This window comes from Aquarana catesbeiana, linkage group LG05 (genome assembly GCF_042186555.1).
Source record: "Aquarana catesbeiana isolate 2022-GZ linkage group LG05, ASM4218655v1, whole genome shotgun sequence".
NCBI classification, from domain to species: Eukaryota; Metazoa; Chordata; class Amphibia; order Anura; family Ranidae; genus Aquarana; species Aquarana catesbeiana.
The window spans coordinates 555,303,449-555,324,076 of NC_133328.1; the positions used below are offsets into that span (position 1 = coordinate 555,303,449).

General features: G+C 39.2%; 2 protein-coding genes across 2 annotated transcripts in view; one reads left to right on the forward strand and one right to left on the reverse strand.

Annotated features, from left to right (window-relative positions):
- RALYL (RALY RNA binding protein like) overlaps positions 1–20,628 on the forward strand; it is a 1,862,755-nt gene that overhangs the window by 605,376 nt on the left and 1,236,751 nt on the right. The window lies entirely within an intron of this gene.
- LOC141145314 (hemoglobin subunit alpha-3-like) lies at positions 594–5,544 on the reverse strand. Its single transcript, XM_073631890.1, has 3 exons — positions 5,345–5,544; positions 4,186–4,390; positions 594–2,001 (listed from the first exon to the last, which is right to left on the reverse strand). The coding sequence occupies exons 1-3, from the start codon at positions 5,437–5,439 to the stop codon at positions 1,882–1,884; spliced, it is 420 nt and encodes a 139-aa protein (XP_073487991.1). The 5' UTR covers positions 5,440–5,544; the 3' UTR covers positions 594–1,881.

Below are 20,628 nucleotides of genomic sequence, written 5' to 3' on the forward strand. Positions count from 1 at the left end.
TATTATAATTCAGAATTTCAGATACACTACAAATTTCCGAAAAATTAAAATTAGTTTGAATTTCAATTCGGAACAAAAGGAACCGCACATGTCTATTGTAACACAGCTGGATGGACTCTTAACGCAATGTTCTACCCCCCGAGCCCCCCCTGTATTTTAAAGCTTATCAGAGCCTCTGGCTATAATCAGGTGCTTAAAAAAACACCCCCCTTGTTGGAATTTATGCATCCGGCGTCCTGAAAGGGGCCGGACGCATGGATAGGGAGGCGGCCGTTGATGGGGGGGCGGCACCTGGGCGCCTCTAATGGATGGGCTGCCTCTGGGAGTTGCCCTGCTATTTAACCCCTGGTGTACAGGATTGCCCTCCTTGAACTATACCACTGTGTATTGTGACACTCTCTCCCATTGTAGGACATGTAAGTGCAATATGTGTTGTGTGTTTTATGTGGAATTTTAAATAAAGTGTTTTAGTGTGCCAGTGAGATGCTTCTTTGTTTTTAAGATCTGTCACATCCCTTGTGCTGACCATTGGATTCTGCAAGTGTCTCTTTTTCTGGCCAAGAAGATCAAAATACACTATTAATTGACAATAGTTTCTTGGACTGGATCTACCAGAATACTTTTATTGGATTTTTTATATATATTTGATGGACAACATACACAAGTAGATCATTGCAACTAGGTAGTGTTTAACCTGACAAAAATTGAGAAATAATCAAACAACTATAGATATCTCTCCCTCAGCACTCACGGTGAAGATACAATATCAACCAACCTGCTACTATAATAAAAAGCAATGTAACAAAATTGTGTCCAAAATAAATATTTAAACACTAATAGCGCTTAAGTGTTTACCCACTTAAGGACCGTAAGGATTTGCCCTCTTAATGACAGGCCATTTTTTGCGATACAGCACTGCGTCACTTTAGCTGACTGTTGCGCAGCCGTTCTTTTGGTGGTATTTGATCACCTCTACAGTTTAAAATGTTTGCGCTATAAACAAACAAAGAGCAACAATTTAAAAAAAAAAACATTTTTTTTTACTTTTTGCTAAAATACATATCCAAAAAAAATATAAAAAACAATTTTTTTCATAAGTTTAGGCCGATATATATTCTTCTACATATTTTTGGTAAAAAAATAGGCATATATTGATTAGTTTGCGCAAAAGTTATCACGTCTACAAACTATGGGATAGATTTAGGGACTTTTATTTTTTGTATTGTTTTTTCTAGTAATGGCAGGGATCTGCATTTTTTAGCAGGACTGTGACATTACGGCGGACCCCAAATTACACAGTGACAGTGACATTATTACCTTGATCAGTGCTATAAAAATGCACTGAGCAATGGAAAAATGATACTGGCAGGGAAGGGGTTAACACTAGGGGGCACTGAAGGGGTTAACTGGGTTCCCTGGGTGTGTTCTAACTGTAGGGGGGATGGACTGCCTGGGTCATGACAGAGATCGCTGTTCCCGATCACTGGGAACAGTAGATCTCTGACATGTCCCCTGTCAGAATGGGGATCTGCCTTGTTTACAAAGAAAGATCCCCATTCTGCCTCTCCTCACCGTGATCGCGGGCTGCCGGTGGACATCGAGTCCACCCGACCCATGGGCACACTCCCCTAGCATGCAGCCAATGGGAGAGCGCTTGCTGGTGGTGCACGAGCGCCTGCGCGAGCCAACGTACAATGACACCGGTTCGTGCAGAAGAGCCGACCTGCCGCAGTACAACTGCGGCGGGCGGTCTTTAAGTATTTAAAAAGAAGTATTTTAAGTATTTTAAGTATTTAAAAAGAATTTAAAAAGAACCCAAAGAACTCCCCATTCCACGTTATTTTACTTGCTGTAATTAATAGCCTGTTATGCAGGATTCATTTACTTGGTGAAGACTGGAGCAGCTAGAGCAAGGAATTTTTCCCAGGCAACCTGAACTTTAGGAGTGAAATCACCAGGGAAGTGAGAATCCAAGACCTCCAGGATAACCCGAGACAACATCTGCAAAGAGAAATAGAGAATATATTATTTTTGTGAACCTATACACAGCTATATCATTTAATAAGGACAACAATGTTCAAACTGTTGTAAACCAAGAGCATTAGCTTCCCCGGGCTGTGATGTTTACAATTTTTTTTTTTTGTTTTTTTTACTGATGTAATTTCATGTAGCATAGCTTAATAACATTTTGTGTGCTAATTTATAAAAACTAAAGCACAATTCAAATTGTTCCTTATAGAAACCAGTTAAGCTTAGCCGTTCAGAAGAAAGTAAAAATCAGATTAATTGCTTGAAAAAAGCTCAACTTGTGTTCCATTTTTATTATTAGGTTTAAAGGGAATTTTAGGAAAAGTGAGGAAAGTATAAACTGAAATTATTTTTTTAACTTAATGTATTCTGAAAGGTTACGGAGAAAACTGCTTCTCTCTTAGATATTTAATGAAAATGTCTAGTGGAGATGCTCTTCTTCAGATCAGGGGACACAATACTACTATACCTTACTTGGCTCATACTTATTACTGACTACAGCCTCCATATTTATGTCATGACAATTTTCCTAAAAACTGACACAGCATTTTCAGTGATTGTAAGGTTTAATTTTTTTTTCAATAACAAACATGTTATACTTACCTACTCTGTGCAATAGAATTGCACAGAGCGGCAACAGTCCTCCTCTTCTTTTTCCCCTTATTCTTCTGTGTCCATAGACACAGACAGTGCTCAGCCCCATCCTTAGCTCCATCATTAAAAGACTTGACTGACAGCAGTGGCAATGACTATGAAAGCACAGAGATATAGATGGGACTGCACTGACTGGATCGAGTGGGGGCTCAGGTAAGTATAAGGGGGCTGACCTGAATTCCCAGGAGGCCGTCATATGATGGCCTCCCCTGTGCACACGCCCTGCGCGTGCCCTACAGGGCTCGCGTGGAGCGCGCTGTGATCACCGAGTCACTGAGACTTGGGTGATCACCGATCCGAGTAAGGGGCCGATCCTGGCCCCTTACTATGTGATCAGCTGTCAGCCAATGACAGCTGATCACATGATCAAAACAAAAGCTCTGCTGACAGCGCAAGGAGAAAAAAAAGCCGATCACCGGCTTATCAACAAGGGACATCGGTCCCGAAGAGGAAGAGGCAATTCTGCCTCAACTGTGCCACCAGTACCCCCTGCCAGTGCCACCTGACATTGCCACCTGACAGTGCCCACAGTGCCCACCAGTGCCACCTATCAATGCCCATGAGTGTCACCTATCAATGCCGACAAGTGCCACCTATCAATGCCCACAAGTGCCACCTATCAATGCCCACCAGTGCTGCCAATCAGTGCCATCTAGCAGTGCTGCCTATCAGTGTAACCGATCAATGCCCATTATTGCCACCCATCAGTGCCCATCACTGCCACCTATCGGTGCCCATCAGTCCTGCCTCATCAGCGTACATCAATGAAGGAGAAAAATTACCTTTTTTAAAATTTTATAACAAAATATAAAAAAAGATTTTTTTTTTTTAAATTTGGTCTTTTTACATTTTTTTTAACAAAAATAAAAACCGCAAAGATGATCAAAGATGATCAAATACCACTAAAAGAAAGCTCTATTTGTGGGGAAAAAATGATACAAATTTCATTTGGGTACAGTGTTGTATGATCTCGCAATTGTCATTCAAAGTGTCTTAAGTCTTGTTAACTTGCTGCACATTTTCACTGGCAAGTTGTATATTTGCAGAGCACTTGAAGCACAAGGTCCAGTTGACACTTTTCCAATTTGTAGCAAATTTGCGTGGCAAGTCTCTAGCAAGAGCAAAGTTGCAGTGGTGAGTCTACAGCAAGAGCTTTGCAAGTCACAGTGACCCCTGTGGTGGGATGACCATTGCACAAAATAACTAGACCAGAACTTGCAGCAGATTTGCAGAATGTTTGCAAAGAAAGTTGATCTGGAGTCATGCAATGCAGGCTTGATGCAATTGTGCAACAAACTTGTGAAGCCTGGCAAGTCTAGCAATCGCTTAGCGAGTAATTTTCAAACGTGCAGCACAATTGCTTGTTATCTGGGTACTTGGCCCACCCAAATTTTAAATACTATATTACTGTATGGTGCAATGACATTTAAACCCAATGTATGTTTCCACCTGAATCAAGTTATGGTATCTTATTATTGTGTAATAATATTCAGGAGTCCTTACGCCATAGGTTCCTGGATCCATTTTTATCTGGTTTTCATCCTGGTCAGTGAGGGCAGACAGGTTGCCAGCCGGGTCATTCAGGTGATTGGCTGCACTTTTAAGAGCATTCATAATCTTTGCACCATGTGTCTTGAGGTCAGAAGAGCCAGGGGTCGGGCCAAAGTCGCGGAAATATCTTTCGGTTAGGGGGTAGACAATTAAAAGCCTAACAGAAAACAAAACAACAGAAGTTAATACATATAAAATGACATTCCAGATTTAAAAAATACTGTATGTATAGACACTGGAAAAAGCAAACTTTATTTTCGCTCCCTGCTGTTAAAATTAGCAGAAGGCGGACCTTGCTGACCTTCAAGGAATTGACCTAAGACAAAATGATCTTGTTTCATGGCTTGATGGAAACTGTGTTGCAAACAAATGTTGCATAATGTTTGATACATAAAATACCAGTAGTGACATTCAATACTTACTTACATCTTTCTCTTAATTTCCATATTAGTCTAAAGTGGTTCTAAAGTAAATTTTTTTTTTTGTTTTTCCCCTTCATGCATTTTATGCATGAAGGTAAAAAAAACTTCCACTAGCTGCTCCCCCCTTTCTCAAACACTTACCTGAGTCCTACATCGATCCAGCACTGTGCCCAGCTTCAGTTCTTCTCTTCCTGCTGACACAGGCTGTACTGATAGTAGCTAAAGCCATTGGCTCTTGCTGCTGTCAGTCAAATCCTCTGAGGAGAAAGTTGGGGCAGGGCTGAGCCATGCTGTGTGTGTCTATGGACGCACACAGCCTTACTCAGGAGCAAGCCCACACGTGCTCTCCCATAGCAAGCAGCTTGCTATATTGGCACATGCAAAAGCAATGGATGAATTGGTAAGTATAAACCTTTTCTTTTATGTTGGGAAAAAAAATTTTTGTCTTTACAACGCTTTACATCAACCTGAAAACTTTTAGTTTTGTAGAGTGGAGACAAGATATGAATTCAGTAGCTTTTAAAAAAGGACTGGAATGACTTATCCCATGTAATGAGCAGCTATTTGTCAGTGTAACTAATTTCATTAACCTAAAAATTCCTCTGCTGTTACAGCATGTTATACAGCTAGTTGAAAATCCACAGTGTTATCATCTATATAAAATATAACCAAGAATAATAGAACCTTACCTGTTAATAAACTCAGCACCCAGATCATTGGCCTTGGGGGAAATCTTGCCCAATATGGAAAGAACAGCAGCCTTCTCGCTAGCAGACAGACTCATTGTGGTGATCGGAGATGGTGCAGGAAGCCTTAGATCAGCTTGGCAACTCAAGAAAGATCCACAATAAACTGAAAATCTCACTAGTTTTTAAATCATTGGGATACCCTTTAGAAAGGTAAGATGCATTCCTATTGGCTGAAAACTACACACCACCCCTTAGAAGTGACATCCTCTGAACCGTGCATGTTTTATGTGCTGACACAGGGAAAGCATCTCATTACTAAATGTTGATTACAAAGCATATACACTGCTTTTGTGTTTACTGAGCTATTGCTTATTACAGAAGAATGCATTAAAGGACATGGCGTTAGTGATATAATTTCAATGTACTCAATTAGATAGTATTTACAAGTTGAAAATTTTAGTTGTGATTGTTTTAATTTGTTTTATCTCATCTCCACCCTTCTGGGGGTTAAGAATACCAGTTAAGTATATTTTTAATAGAAAATTTTCCTGAACTACCATAATTCCACTCCATATTTGTTACTTCAAAAGACCATGATTCTTTTTCTTTTTTTATAAGGATTATTTTCTATACTAAAGCATACTGCAGAAAAACACTGGCTAATTGCACATGGTTTTTGAGTTTATTTTTGTGTGTGACCTAAATATAATGGGACACTGTTTTATACAGATGCACTCATGGGTCTTACAGTGTAGGTAAGCCAGAACAACAGCATTTTATTGTCAGAATTTCAAAGACGCTCAGACAAACTTTCCCAAGACACCAGACAGGAATGGACCACCCACAACTTACAATATGACATATCGAAGTAATGAGAGATGTGCCAGGGCAACATAATGGCAAAAAAACAAAAATGAAAGATAAAAAATTTGACAAAAAAATAGCCAAAAAAAAGTCCAACCACCCCACATGTGCCATAAATTAACAAGTGTGAGACCATAAATAACAGCAGTGATTCTTTGTATGTCTTATTATACCTTACACACCCCCTGATTTTACCAAACCCTAATTTAAATTGGTGACCTATATTTTGTTTCCTTTAAGGAAGTTTGTCAGCGGATTGACTGTTTTTTTACCAAATAGAAACTGACCAGCATTCCGCTGGATACACAAAATAAATTCTCCCAGATATGGATACAATATGCTCATCCATACATCCATCACTGTCCATGGAGAGCTATAACTCATTATAGTAGTCCAGATTTGGGGGGCTGATTTTGGGCATTTCCAATATTCACTCCCATCCCCCTTACCCCACATCTCTTTTCCACCTTCCTACTGTGGACATCCTTCCTTCCTCTTTCATTCTTTCTTATTTCCTTGTTGAAGATCATATTATTTATTCAGACTTGATGTCTTTATCTGCTTACTGTTTTGCGGCCTGCAATAAATTTACCTGGCTCATTGATACCTACTCTAACTTGCAGGGTACAAGTTTTGTTTATTAATATGCTATTTATACTGTTGGATGTTTTTACATTCTCAGCAGCTTCATTACAGCTGTCTAGCATCTTCTTAGTAATTTCCAAAAGTTCTTGTACGCCATATTTTGTACCTTACATTTTTTCAATAAAAATCTATTAAAAGTGAAAAGATAGGAACAAAAACATTGACGGTGCACAAAGTAAGGAATGCAAAAAAAGTGCATGGAACATAAATCCGTAATCCACAGCCAGATATGAGAAACCTAAGGACTCAATCACATGAGTATATGCAGATGAGTGGGGAAAGCCCCGACATTAGCACCACTAGAGTAATAGCACACCATGTAAAACTGAAGGGAGTGGATGTGTACACCAAGTTGGCATTAAATCCTAGTTTCTAAATTGGCAGTAAACTAGAACAATACTAAATAACAATCAGTGCAGTCACCGCCATGTAAATAGATGGAAATACAGTGCAAATAATAAATGACAATCAATAAATCAAACAGTTGCTGCTCGCATTGTTAAGTGGTTTGACTCCACCCCTCAGATATTGTAGATAATTAAATGATGTAGTGCAACCTATACCATACGACACCACAAATAAAATAACTTAAACATCCCAATAAAAAGGTCCCGAGAAGATAGATCTTGAAGGTGCTTCCATCCTCCAGTACAACCCACATGCACGTTTATTTTATCTTCAACGTATGAATCACTTGTGATCAGCATGCAATCACTTCCCATGTTCAGTATATGCTCACCTCTGTACCAGACCCTGGTTAAAAGGCAAGGGTCAGATGCGCTATTGCTCCCACTAATCAGATGGCTCCCTGATCCATTCCTTGCCCCCCCCCCCCCTGATGTGAACAATCACTCATGCAAAAGGAATGGGAACTAATAGTGCTTGCCACATATTTAAGAATATTTACTCAAATTAAAAAATATTCCTCACAAAAATGTGTACACATTGTGCTATGAACAGCGTATGACACCTCTCACCACAGACTCTACCAAACTCAAGATGGCTGCCAAATGACATCACTGATGTAGCTCCTTTCCTATATGCCTTATGCCTGATCCACAGGCTTTTTCAGTAGGAATGGAGCAGGCCCGTGGAATGCACTTAAATAGTATCTCCCAACATCACCATGGCAACCAATGAAGAGGTCGGTACGGGACTGGATGTGACATCATGGGAGACCCGCAAAAACTAGAAATGAGGACACAAAGAGCCATCTCACTCATCTCACTCATCTCTCCCACAAACACATGAAGTGATATTGTGCTTAACATATACAAAAGCTATTAATACTATACTATACGTTAATGTGCAATAAATTTCATTAAATGAATAAATAGGTAAAAGTGCTCCAATCAGCCTGTGTATTGCAAATATTCCACAAAGCTTGTGCAATTGTCAAACATTAATAGATAATTCAACACAAACAACCATGTGATTTAGTGTTGCATCCAAGCATATCAGTACTGCATCTATGCAATATGGTGTTAGTGCAATGTTCGAACAATAAAAAGTTAAAGAATACAAAAAAACGCATCCATGCGATTTAGTGCTACATCCATGTGATTCTATGCAATTCAGTGCTGTGTTGCTGTGCAATGATCAAATTAACAGTCCGATTTAGTGTTGCATCCATGCATTTCAGTGCTGCATCTATGCAATATGGTGTTAGTGCAATGTTCAAACAATAAAAAGTTAAAAAATACAAAAAAACGCATCCATGCGATTTGGTGTTGCATCCATGTGATTCTATGCAATTCAGTGCTGTGTTGCTGTGCAATAATCAAATTAACAGTCCACAGATCTTCCACAATCCATTCATGTGTTATGGTGAACACAAACTAAAGTGCTGTGCGCTCATACAAGTGCTCCCCCCCAGGTGATAGCCCCTCACCTTAGGGCGTGCGACCTTACAATTAAGCTTGGTCAGAATGCGCCTTAGAACCTCTCTGGGTTCGATGTTATATGCAGGGTCCTGGATAGATTTGCACTGGTGCCTCTGTTCCTCACAGCAGTCCCGTTTGTACCTCAATATATCAACACAAAAAGGACTTCATGGTGCAGTATGTACTAAATTGATTAAAATCATAAACAAATCCCGCAATGGGTACTCACAGTAACAAGGCGCTTAAGGGCGCCACACTAAAACAGCAGAGATGAACGGGCAACAGCGGCCGGTATGGGGTGGCGTGCTAATCTGTCCCAACAGGTTGTATGTATAACGTTCCGTCCTGTCCCCTTCCCCGGGAAGATCTGATAGCTAAAAATGTTCCGGAACTTCCCAGAAGGGTCACAGAACTATCATTTTTCCCAGGGTAAAGGGTTTTTCCCATGCAAGAGATGTTATGCCTGCAAAAACACTCAGTTTAATGGGCAAAAATGTACTAAGTTCACATCAACTAGCACGAATAAAGAATACGACATTAAGGACTTCATATTATGTAGAACTGAAGGTGTAGTATATGTTCTACAATGCTCTTGCTCACTACAATATATAGGAAGAACCAAAAGGCCTATGTGGAAACGTATTAGGGAGCATATCCAAAATATAAAAAATGCTTTCCCCAAGCATAGTGTCTCTAGACACTTTGCTATGCATCACAACAGAGATCCCACAGGCCTAAAATTTTGGGCAATCCAGAGATATAAACCGCACTGGAGGGGTTCAAACAAGATAAGAGAACTAAGTAAAAACGAGTCAAGATGGATATTCGAGATGGGTACTCTTACGCCAAAAGGCTTAAAAATTGATTTTGATATCAATTGTTTTATATCAGATTATTAAATATTTTAACATTTTTTATTTTAATATTTTTTATATTTTTTTATATTTTTTTATTTTTACTTTATACATTTATATTTTTTTTATTTTTTCATTTTTTCATTTTTATCAAACCTGTTTTTAATTGCTCTTTTATGATATTACCTATATGTTCTTTGTACACCTATATGTTGTTTTTACCATTAGTGATTTGATATTTATTGATTGGTCTGTGCAATGCATATTTATTATTAGTTGTATGAATACCTTGGTTTGATCGGGGATTATGCAATACTGTCTAGCTACCACTTGATGGAGCTGTTATAAACATTTTTATTCTGAGCTGGGGTTGCACAATATCGAACAATCACTACTTGAGGGAGTCTGTGCCACCATCTAAATGTTGATCCACTCAGGGTTGTAATACTAGCACTGGCCAGTTGAGGGAGTCTGTTGAAGTACTCAGGTTTGGTAGTGTGTACTACCAGTACTTACCACTTGAGGGAGTTTGCTTGAATATATAGTATATCCATACTTTATCATTTTTTTCCTTTATAATTGTCTTTTAATATTGTTTTTAACGTGTGTGTTAATTAAACATTGTATCTAAATAAACTTACATATGAAAGCATAAAGAGAAAGCAGTATTATGAACTGATGATCACACCGCTGTCACTATGATAACCTGAATGCCATTTGACATAAATATGGAGACTCTGGCATCCCGGGTTTATCCTTGAGAAAGTCATGTGGTCTGTGACGTAACGCATGGGAGGAGCCAGTGACGTTCACTGCTGTCTGACACATCAAGTTAACAGCAGCGGCTCTCTGAATGAGCCTCGTCCACAGCAGCTGACTGCAATCTGTATGCCTTGACTAACCTGGCGCTCGTGAGTGTATCACTGTGATGTTTTGCCTTTGTCCTTATCTCTTTAGTTCATTACGCAATGATATGCTTTCTTGTTTATTTTGCATAATCCATCACATGCTGAGACTACAAAGTGAAACTAAGCGCAAGTTACCAATATTGTTTCGTTTGGAATAAGAGCCTGTTGATATTAAAGCTATGAATAAGATTGACAATTAATATAGTAGTTAACCCTCCAACCTCAAATGATGGATGGACTGCTGGGCTAATTATACTATCATCCTTAATTTTTGGACTAATATTTTTTCTCTTTTTCTGTATTTCTACACCCTTTGATGTGCACTGTTCATATGTATTAGCTGATTTTAGAACGGCACTTATTGTATTATCTCATTTTGTAATTTTATGCTTGACAGCTACACTTCATGTTATTGATCACTATTGGGATTGGCTTTAATTAATTTATTAGCACTAGTGCAGTAAGCAGATTATAGGGAATTTAGATGCATATATGCACTTTATTTATTGCATTTTCTATTTTATTTTTATTTATTGAGTGAACCCAAGCACAGTATGCATTTTTATTGATCACATCCTGTATCTGCACATTTTTTGTATTCCACATGGTGTGAGATGCACACTGATTGAATATTTATTAGAGCGCATCAATATTTATATATTAATAGGATCAGAACACCAGCAATTGTCTTTAGGTAGCTTTAGGTGCACACTGTGCAAAGGACACAGTACAACAACTGTAAATACTGCAGCTGCCTGCCTGTGGTATTAATAGGATCAGAACACCAGCAAATGTCTTCAGGTAGCTTTAGGTGCACACTTTGCAGAGGACACAGTACACTAACTGTAAATACTGCAGCTGCCTGCCTGTGGTATTAATAGGATCAGAAGAACACCAGCAATTGTCTTCAGGTAGCTTTAGGTGCACACTGCAGAGGACACAGTACACTAACTGTAAATACTGCAGCTGCCAGCCTGTGGTATTAGTAGGATCAGAAGAACACCAGCAATTGTCTTTATGTAGCTTTAGGTGCACTCTGTGCAGAGGACACAGTACACTAACTGTAAATACTGCAGCTGCCTGCCTGTGGTATTAATAGAATCAGAAGAACACCAGCAATTGTCTTCAGGTAGCTTTAGGTGCACACTGTGCAGAGGATACAGTATACTAACTGTAAATACTGTAAAAACTGTAAAAGCAACTGCCTGCCTGTCAGTATATTAGGATATTAGGAAGATAATAACAGGAATGGATCTAGCTAAACTGAATACAGTGTATATATATATATATATATATATATATATATATATATATATATATATATATATATATATATATAAAACACCTAGGATGCTCTATATATACACAATACACTGTAAGTGTGGCTAACTGACTTGCCTGCCTACTCTATCTTAATTAAATCAAATGACACTGTCTCTCTGTCTATCTCTCTCCACCGCCGCAACACACTACACAAGGTTGCCACGCAGGCGGCCTTATATAATGTGGGGTGTGTACTAAACCCCCTGCCATAATTGCCCAAAGCAACCCTGGCTTTGGCCAATTACGGCTCTTTGTACAGATGGCGCTGTGATTGGCCAAGCATGCAGGTCATAGTGCATGCTTGGCCAGTAGGGATGAGCCGAACACCCCCCCTGTTCAGTTCGCACCAGAACATGCGTTCGAACACATGAACACCGTTAAAGTCTATGGGACACGAACATGAATAATCAAAAGTGCTAATTTTAAAGGCTTATATGCAAGTTATTGTCATAAAAAGTGTTTGGGGACCTGGGTCCTGCCCCGAGGGACATGGATCAATGCAAAAAAAATTTTAAAAACGGCCGTTTTTTCAGGAGCAGTGATTTTAATAATGCTTAAAGTGAAACAATAAAAGTGTAATATTCCTTTAAATTTCATACCTGGTGGGTGTCTATAGTATGCCTGTAAAGGGGCGCATGTTTCCCGTGTTTAGAACAGTCTGACAGCAAAATGACATTTCAAAGGAAAAAAAGTCATTTAAAACTACTCGCGGCTATTAATGAATTGCCGGTCCAACAATACACATAAAAGTTAATTGATATAAAACAGGATGGGAATTCCCCACAAGGGAACCCCGAACCAAAATAAAAAAAAAAACGACCTGGGGGGATTCCCTAAAATCCATACCAGACCCTTATCCGAGCACGCAACCTGGCAGGCCGCAGGAAAAGAGGGGGGGACGAGAGAGCGCCCCCCCCTCCTGAACCGTACCAGGCCACATGCCCTCAACATTGGGAGGGTGCTTTGGGGTAGCCCCCCAAAACACCTTGTCCCCATGTTGATGGGGACAAGGGCCTCATCCCCACAACCCTTGCCCGGAGGTTGTGGGGGTCTGTGGGCGGGGGGCTTATCAGAATCTGGAAGCCCCCTTTAACAAGGGGACCCCCAGATCCCGGCCCCCCCCTGTGTGAAATGGTAAGGGGGTACAAAAGTACCCCTACCATTTCACAAAAAAAGTGTCAAAAATGTTAAAAATGACAAGAGACAGTTTTTGACAATTCCTTTATTTAAATGCTTCTTCTTTCTTCTATCCTCTTTCTTCTATCTTCTTTCTTCTATCTTCCTTCGGTTTATTCCTCCATCTTCTTCTTCTTCTGGTTCTTCCTCCCAGGTCCCCAAACACTTTTTATGACAATAACTTGCATATAAGCCTTTAAAATTAGCACTTTTGATTTCTCCCATAGACTTTTTTAAAGGGTTTTCCGCGGCTTTCGAATTTGCCGTGAACACCCCAAATTGTTCGCTGTTCAACGAACAACTCGAAGCTCATCCCTATTGGCCAGTTATCAGCCAGCAATGCACTGCGATGCCGCAGTGAATTATGGGCCGTGACGCCCCACTCGAATTTGGAGCGAACGGCCCATGACGTTCGCAATTCGATGAACAACCAAACAGGCAATGTTCGACTCGAACATGGGTTCGACTCGAACTCAAAGCTCATCCCTAATTACCACATACAATATTTGTAATAATGTCAAATCATCAAGAACCAAACATAATAATGAAACAGTTGAGGCAGAAACTAAAAATATTTTGGGCTTTATTCAAGAGCACACCAGATATATAAATGATGGACAATATGCACAAGCAAATACTTTTCAAAAACCATTGCAACTAGGTTGTAATTGAAATGGGCCTAAAGAACTCCTAATTGCACATTGTTATACTTTCTTTTTGTTATACTTTCTTTAATTGCTGATCTGGCCTATTATGTCAGATGGATTTATCTTTACTTGGAGGTGAGGACTGTAGAAACTGTAGCAAGGAATTTGTCCCAGGCAGCCTGAACCTTAGGAGTGAAATCACCAGGGAAGTGAGAAGCCACGACCACCACGATAATGTTAGACAGCAGCTGCAAAGAGAAATATATATACTTCCCTGAGTTGCAATGTTTACATTGTGTTTTTAATGTATTTCTGAAGGTAATTCTGAATTAATTTTACATAGCAAAGCTTAATAAAAAATACTGAGTTCTAATCAGCATAATTCAAATTGTTGCATATAGCAGTCAGTTAGGCTTTATCTTTCAGAACCTAATGCCGTGTACACACGGTCGGACTTTTCGTCTACAAAAGTCCAACGGACGCTGACGGACTAAAGCTGGCTGGTAATCCGATCGTGTGTGGGCTTCTCCGGACTTTCAACGGACTTTTTTAGCCTAAAATCCGACGGACTTTAGATTTGAAGCATGCTTCAAATCTTTACGTCGTAAGTACGACGGACCCCGAAGTCCGCTCGTCTGTATGCTAGTCCGACGGACAAAAAAAACGACGCATGCTCATAAGCAAAAACTAAACGGAAGCACTCGGTCTAGTAAAACTAGTGTTCGTATTGTAGGTAGCACATTCATCACGCTGCAAAATCTGTGATCGTTCAATGCAGCGCATTTTATTTCTTCTTTACGAAGGCTCTAAAGAACGAAGGTGTTTTGCTGTTCATAATCAGAGTTCTCCCAAACTGATTTCTGGATTCTTTTTCTCTTTGATCTCATGAATGATATAGTATGCCTTTTTAAAACAATGTTTCCATACTAATAATACTTTTTCCCCCTTTTTTTTTTTTTTTTTTTTTTTTTTAGGTTTGTAAAGTTAACACAAAGAACCCATTCTTATTTTTTTTTTTTATAGTGTTTATTTTTTAGTTTTTAGATAAAGTTAACCCAAAGCACCGTTTTTGGTTACGTAATTTTTTTGATTTTCAAGACTTACCACTTGAACATTATTAACATTAGTAATGTATTTTTGGTGTGTTTTTTTTCAAACTCAATGAGATTGTTGTCCCTTGTTAATTTAACATTGTGTGTAAAATCAATGATTTCAAAGAAAACACATAAAGTCTTTTGCTAAACTCAAAAAATATCCATTTATTCATGGTCAAAATAAAATAAAGAGGAAGTCAACGCTGGAAAAAGTCGGTGTACCAGAAAATTGGGATCTTGAGGAGTCCATATAAGAGGGAGCACAATCTGGTCCAAGAATCCCAGAGATCAACAGCACCAGCAGATGATCTAGATGTCCCCAGACTGTGGTCCTACAACAGCCTGCGTCTTCTGTCAGACCAGACTGAACCCAGGTCATCATTTTCTTCTCTTCCCTGCAGCCTTTCCTCCACGCTGCCCTGCAGCCTTCCCTGTAGCCTTCTTTTGAGGCTGTGGCTCTGGTGTTTCAGTTGTGGCAGGAGGAGGAGGAGGAGGAGGAGGAGGAGGAGGGGGGGCTGCCTCATGTAGTTGGGTGTTTTGTGTTAGCGTGCCCTGCAGCCCCTTATGGATTGTTTCCCCAAATAGGCGCTCACAAATGAGGCGCTGCTCCCTATTCATCTGAAGAAGCCTGCTGGCTAAGTAGCAGCCATAGGATTCTTCCGCTTCGGGGGGGCTCCTTAAAAAACGGGTGGCCTCTTGCATGAGGCGCAGGGATGCGTCCTGTGTGACCATCCCCTTCCTGGCCCTTTTTTTGGGAAGGTGGAGGGGAGGCACTTGGGATTCGGTCAGGCTCCTACTGGGCCCAGCCACCTCACTTGGCCCAGCCACCTCACTTGGCCCAGCCACCTCACTGGGAGCAGCCACCTCACTGGGAGCAGCCACCTCACTGGGAGCAGCCACCTCCTGCCTGACACTGGGCCCAGCCTCCTCCAGGATGATGGTGAATCCGGCCTCCTCCAGGCTGTCCATGGGCCCGGTCTCCTCCTGCCTGCCACTTTCCCCACATTCCTCCTGGATGGACTCATCCTGTGTATAAAAAAAGGACAATAGTTTGAGTATATTTTTTGGGGTTCATCAATGACACACAGTTTGCTTCTCATGAATAGCAAATTCAATGTGAATACTTCTCTTTAATAAAAGAGTCTAATCAGACACCCTAATTATTTCAAGCAGGTGCCAAACATATTTAGCCACTACTGTCAATTGATATGTATACCCAATTTTGAGTGCCAAATTATTTTAGACAATTATAACATCCAGTTAACATCATTAATATTAGTACAGTAAATATTTGTTAAAATAATTTACCTGACTCCAGATGGTCATATCTGGTTCATCCAGGATGGAAGACCCAGCTTGCTCCTCATCAGCCTCTGCTGGGGTGGAGGGAAGGGTGGAGGGAAGGGTTGAAAGTGATGGCCTGGCTTCATTCTGGTCATCCAGAAAACGGAGTTGATTGTAGTACCACAGCCTGGGTACATAAACATCATCTGCTGATGCTCCTGATCTCCTTGATTCCTGGATCTTCTTATGCTCCCTCTTATACATGTTCCTCAAGACCCCAATTTTCTTGAGCAATGTCTCCATTGTTGCTTCCGGGATGGTCGCCTGGACAAAGGCCAGAAGTCTCTCCAGCGTTGACTTCCTCACATGCTTAGCATAATACTGAGGGTGTTTCACCTCCCACAAATTCCTCATCTCTCGATATTTGGAAATAAAAGATGTAAGGAACTCTGGATCCTTAAATAGGGGATTCATTATATCTGGAAAAGATGAAGTCACAAGACAAAAAACACTTTTATTATAGGTTTCGGCTAACCCCTCATCATCTTCTCCCTATGTAGGCCTCATCAATCTATCAAGCCATATAGGCCGCTTGCTACAAAGTCATGACCATAAAAACCAAAAAAAAAAAAAAATATCTAAAATTACCTTCGTTTTGTAACGTCCAGGTCCACTATCACCTACCACAGAACGTACGTACGACACGTGCGCAAGGCCCCTCTTTATACACTACGCATGTGTGAAACTCCGCCTGCGTCGCCCGCCCCTGACGTTCGAAATTAACTCATGTTCTCCGCCCCCTAATTCGACGCACAGAACGTACGTACGACACGTGCGCAAGGCTCTTTATACACTACGCATGTGTGAAACTCCGCCTGCGTCGCCCGCCCCTGACGTTCGAAATTAACTCATGTTCTCCGCCCCCTAATTCGACGCACAGAACGTACGTACGACACGTGCGCAAGGCCCCTCTTTATACACTACGCATGTGTGAAACTCCGCCTGCGTCGCCCGCCCCTGACGTTCGATTTTAACTTATGTTCTCCGCCCATTTTTTGTTACGGCGCGTAGTGGAGTTAAAGAATGGCGGAGACACCTGAAATGTTGACGACCTCAGGTAGTGGAGACAGCCCGGAGGCAGGAACGTCAGCGAAATCTATGAGGCCTAGATTTAAGGCCTCTAATATGAGTTTTAAAGAGATGGTGGAGATGGTGGCCATTCTTCACAAAGACGACTATGATGGCAATTATGGGCCGTACGCACGGCCAAATTTGCGCAAGGCCAAAATAATGGCGAAGGTCGTGGAGACTTTGCAGGCATCTTTTGGGGTCCAGCGCTCCAAAGATCAACTGCGAAAAAGATGGTCTGACCTGAAACTCAGGGAGCCGGATCAATACCGACGTATCCGGAAAGTTCTTAAAAAAAGTAAGTACTTGTCGTGTTTTTCTCTTGTGTTTATTACCTTGTATATTGCTCCATGTGCTTTTCCTTCCTATCCGATTTTTGTTTTCATCGTTTTAAACGATCTTTTAAGAAACCTCGTTACATATCTATAGATATATATCTATATATACATATACACATATATATACATGTATATATATATATACATATATATATATATATATATATATATATATACATATATATATATATATATATATATATATATATATATATATATATATATATATATATATATATATATATATATATACACACATATATATATATACACACATACATATATATACATATACATATATATATATACACATACATATATATATATATACACATACATATATATACATATATATATATATACATATATATATATATAAATATATAACTATATATATATATATATATATATATATATATAACTATATATATATATATATATAACTAGAGAGAGAGAGAGAGAGAGAGATAGATATATATATAGAGAGAGAGAGAGAAATATATATAGAGAGAGAGAGAGAAATATAGAGATAGGTAGATAGATAGATATAGAAATGTAAAACATTCTTTTTGAAGATTTGAAGTTATCTTAATTTTTTGGCTTTACATTTAGTTAGATAGTTTGAGATTTTGTTCCAGATATAGAGAGAGATCAAAAGATTATTAACTATATTTTGAGATATTGATATCTATCTATCCGATATGTCTTTCTAATTTTAAATATTGAGGTAAAATAGGAACTCTACACAAACCACTTCATTACAAATGTTGGAAAATTACTATGTACTAAAATATCTGTGTGCTAATTAGATTAATAATTTTTTGTTTCACATAGGGGAAAAATCACTCAGCCAACAACCAGAAGACAGTCCACCCCAAGCAAAAAATGATTGGGAAATAAGCCCAAGTCCCATTGAGGATGTGGAGGAAGGAGAGGTGGGCGACATGGGCACCCCACCAGGTGAGTGTCTGACACACCAGCTTACGGTAATCTATGCATGGCTGCCTTTTATTTTATGTAATTTTTCTACTCTATTTTAGGTGATCTGGTTGTGCTTGAGTCAAGCAACAGCGCCACCCCCGAGGATGTTCATGAAGTTTGCGACATGGGCACCCCACCAGGTCAGTGTTTGAGACACCAGCTTTATGGTAAGGTAAACTTATGTGTGCATATTTCTAAACATATTTTTTTTTTCATTCCACTTTAGGTCCAACTGACTATTTCACCACAGACAGTGCCCAACGGCTAATTGCTCAAATCATGGCCTGGAATGGGGAGATCGATCAAATGCGGAATCGGCTGGATCGTATGCAGCAGGAAATGAAGGACATGATTGATGTTTTGGGTCGAATCTAAATGCCCTTTTTTAAACCCCAAAACATCAATCATGTCCTTCATTTCCTGTTTTGCTGACCCCATTCTGGGCCTTCTCTTTTTTTTTTTTGCCAGAACATAAATGGCTGTTTAACCTAATGTAAAAAAGGAGGGCTGTTTCTTGGAAATACCTCAAAAATCCACAAAAAAATAAAAATTGATTTTCAAAAAAACACAAAAAAAAAAAAAAATAAAAAACTTGATTTTAAAAAACCATAAAAAATAAAAAACTTGATTTTAAAAAAGCAAAAAAAATAAAAAACTTGATTTTAAAAAAGCAAAAAAAATAAAAAACTTGATTTTAAAAAAGCAAAAAAAATAAAAAACTTGATTTTAAAAAAGCAAAAAAAATAAAAAACTTGATTTTAAAAAACCAAAAAAAAATAAAAAACTTGATTTTAAAAAACCAAAAAAAATAAAAAACACTTGATTTTAAAAAACCAAAAAAAAAAATATACAAACTTTCTTAAAAAAAAATAATAAAAACAAAAATAACTTGCTAAAAAAAAAAAAACATAAACAAAAAAATTGCTTTAAAAAAAAAAAAAAAAAAAAAACACAAAACAAAACTTGATTTTCCCAAAACAAAAAAAAAGCCTGTTTGTGAAAATCAAAAAGCCAAAAATATTTTTTTGTGGATTAGGTATAAATATTTAGATATAATTATATTTTGCTACATTATTAAGATATCATTCTATTTTTGTCTATGAACATTTTCTACTAAATGCAGAACTGAATGCATAACAACCATTAATAAAAACATCTCCTTATAGGAATTAAATAAATGTGTGGTTTGTTATTTCAAGGCTCAGTATCATTTTAGTTATAATTGTAAAAAAGTTGTTTACAGTGGCAATGGAGCTTATTTAGACATTTAAAATTACAATACAGTTGGCACTACAACTGCTCGACCATAACCTAGGAGACAGCCCAAAAGAAAGGCAAGCAATAAATATAATGCAAGATTTCATCAATAATTTTTTTATTGTCAAAAATTATATATCCTGGCCCATTGCAATGGCCCCCCTACCCATAAAATAATTAACATATTGCTGTCTAACTTGACGGGCACTTTGGGGGGCCAAGCCAGTACGGACAGTATCCAGGCCTGTAAGGTTGGCTTCTATTTGTCCGGCCTCAGGCCCAACTGTGCCTATATAATTTGGAGCATGCTTATTTAAAAAGTTGTGCAGAATGCAGCACGATAAAATGATAAAATTAAGTTTGTATTCCGCCAAATTAATGGCTGTTTGAAACAGGCGGAACCGGCTGGCCAGAATTCCAAACGCATTCTCAACCACTCTTCTAGCTCTGGCCAGCCGGTAATTAAAAACCCTCCTCTCCGGGGTGAGTGTTCTTTGGGGGAATGGCCTCATGAGGTGCTTGCTGAGAGCGAAGGCTTCATCGGCAATGAAGACAAAGGGGAGTCCTTCCACGTTATCCTCATCAGGTGGCAATCCCAGGCCACCACTCTGGAGACGCTGGCAGAACTCCGTCTGGGCAAATACTCCTCCATCCGACATCCGGCCATTCTTCCCCACGTCCACATATAAAAAATCATAGTGTGCCGACACCACCGCCATTAAAACAATACTGTGGAACCCCTTATAATTAAAATAATATGACCCCGAATGGGGTGGTGGCACAATGTGGACATGTTTCCCATCTATAGCCCCTCCACAATTGGGAAAGTCCCAACGGCTGGCAAAATGGGATGCCACAGTCTGCCATTCCTGTGGCGTTGAAGGAAACTGGGAAATCAAACA

Coding starts and splice junctions, on each gene's coding strand:
- LOC141145314 (XM_073631890.1), bottom strand. CDS start 5,439: ATGAGTCTGTCTGCTAGCGAGAAGGCTGCTGTTCTTTCCATATTGGGC. Junction 4,391..5,344: donor GGTGCTGAGTTTATTAACAG/GTAAGGTTCTAT, acceptor GTTTTCTGTTAG/GCTTTTAATTGTCTACCCCC. Junction 2,002..4,185: donor TGGATCCAGGAACCTATGGC/GTAAGGACTCCT, acceptor TTCTCTTTGCAG/ATGTTGTCTCGGGTTATCCT.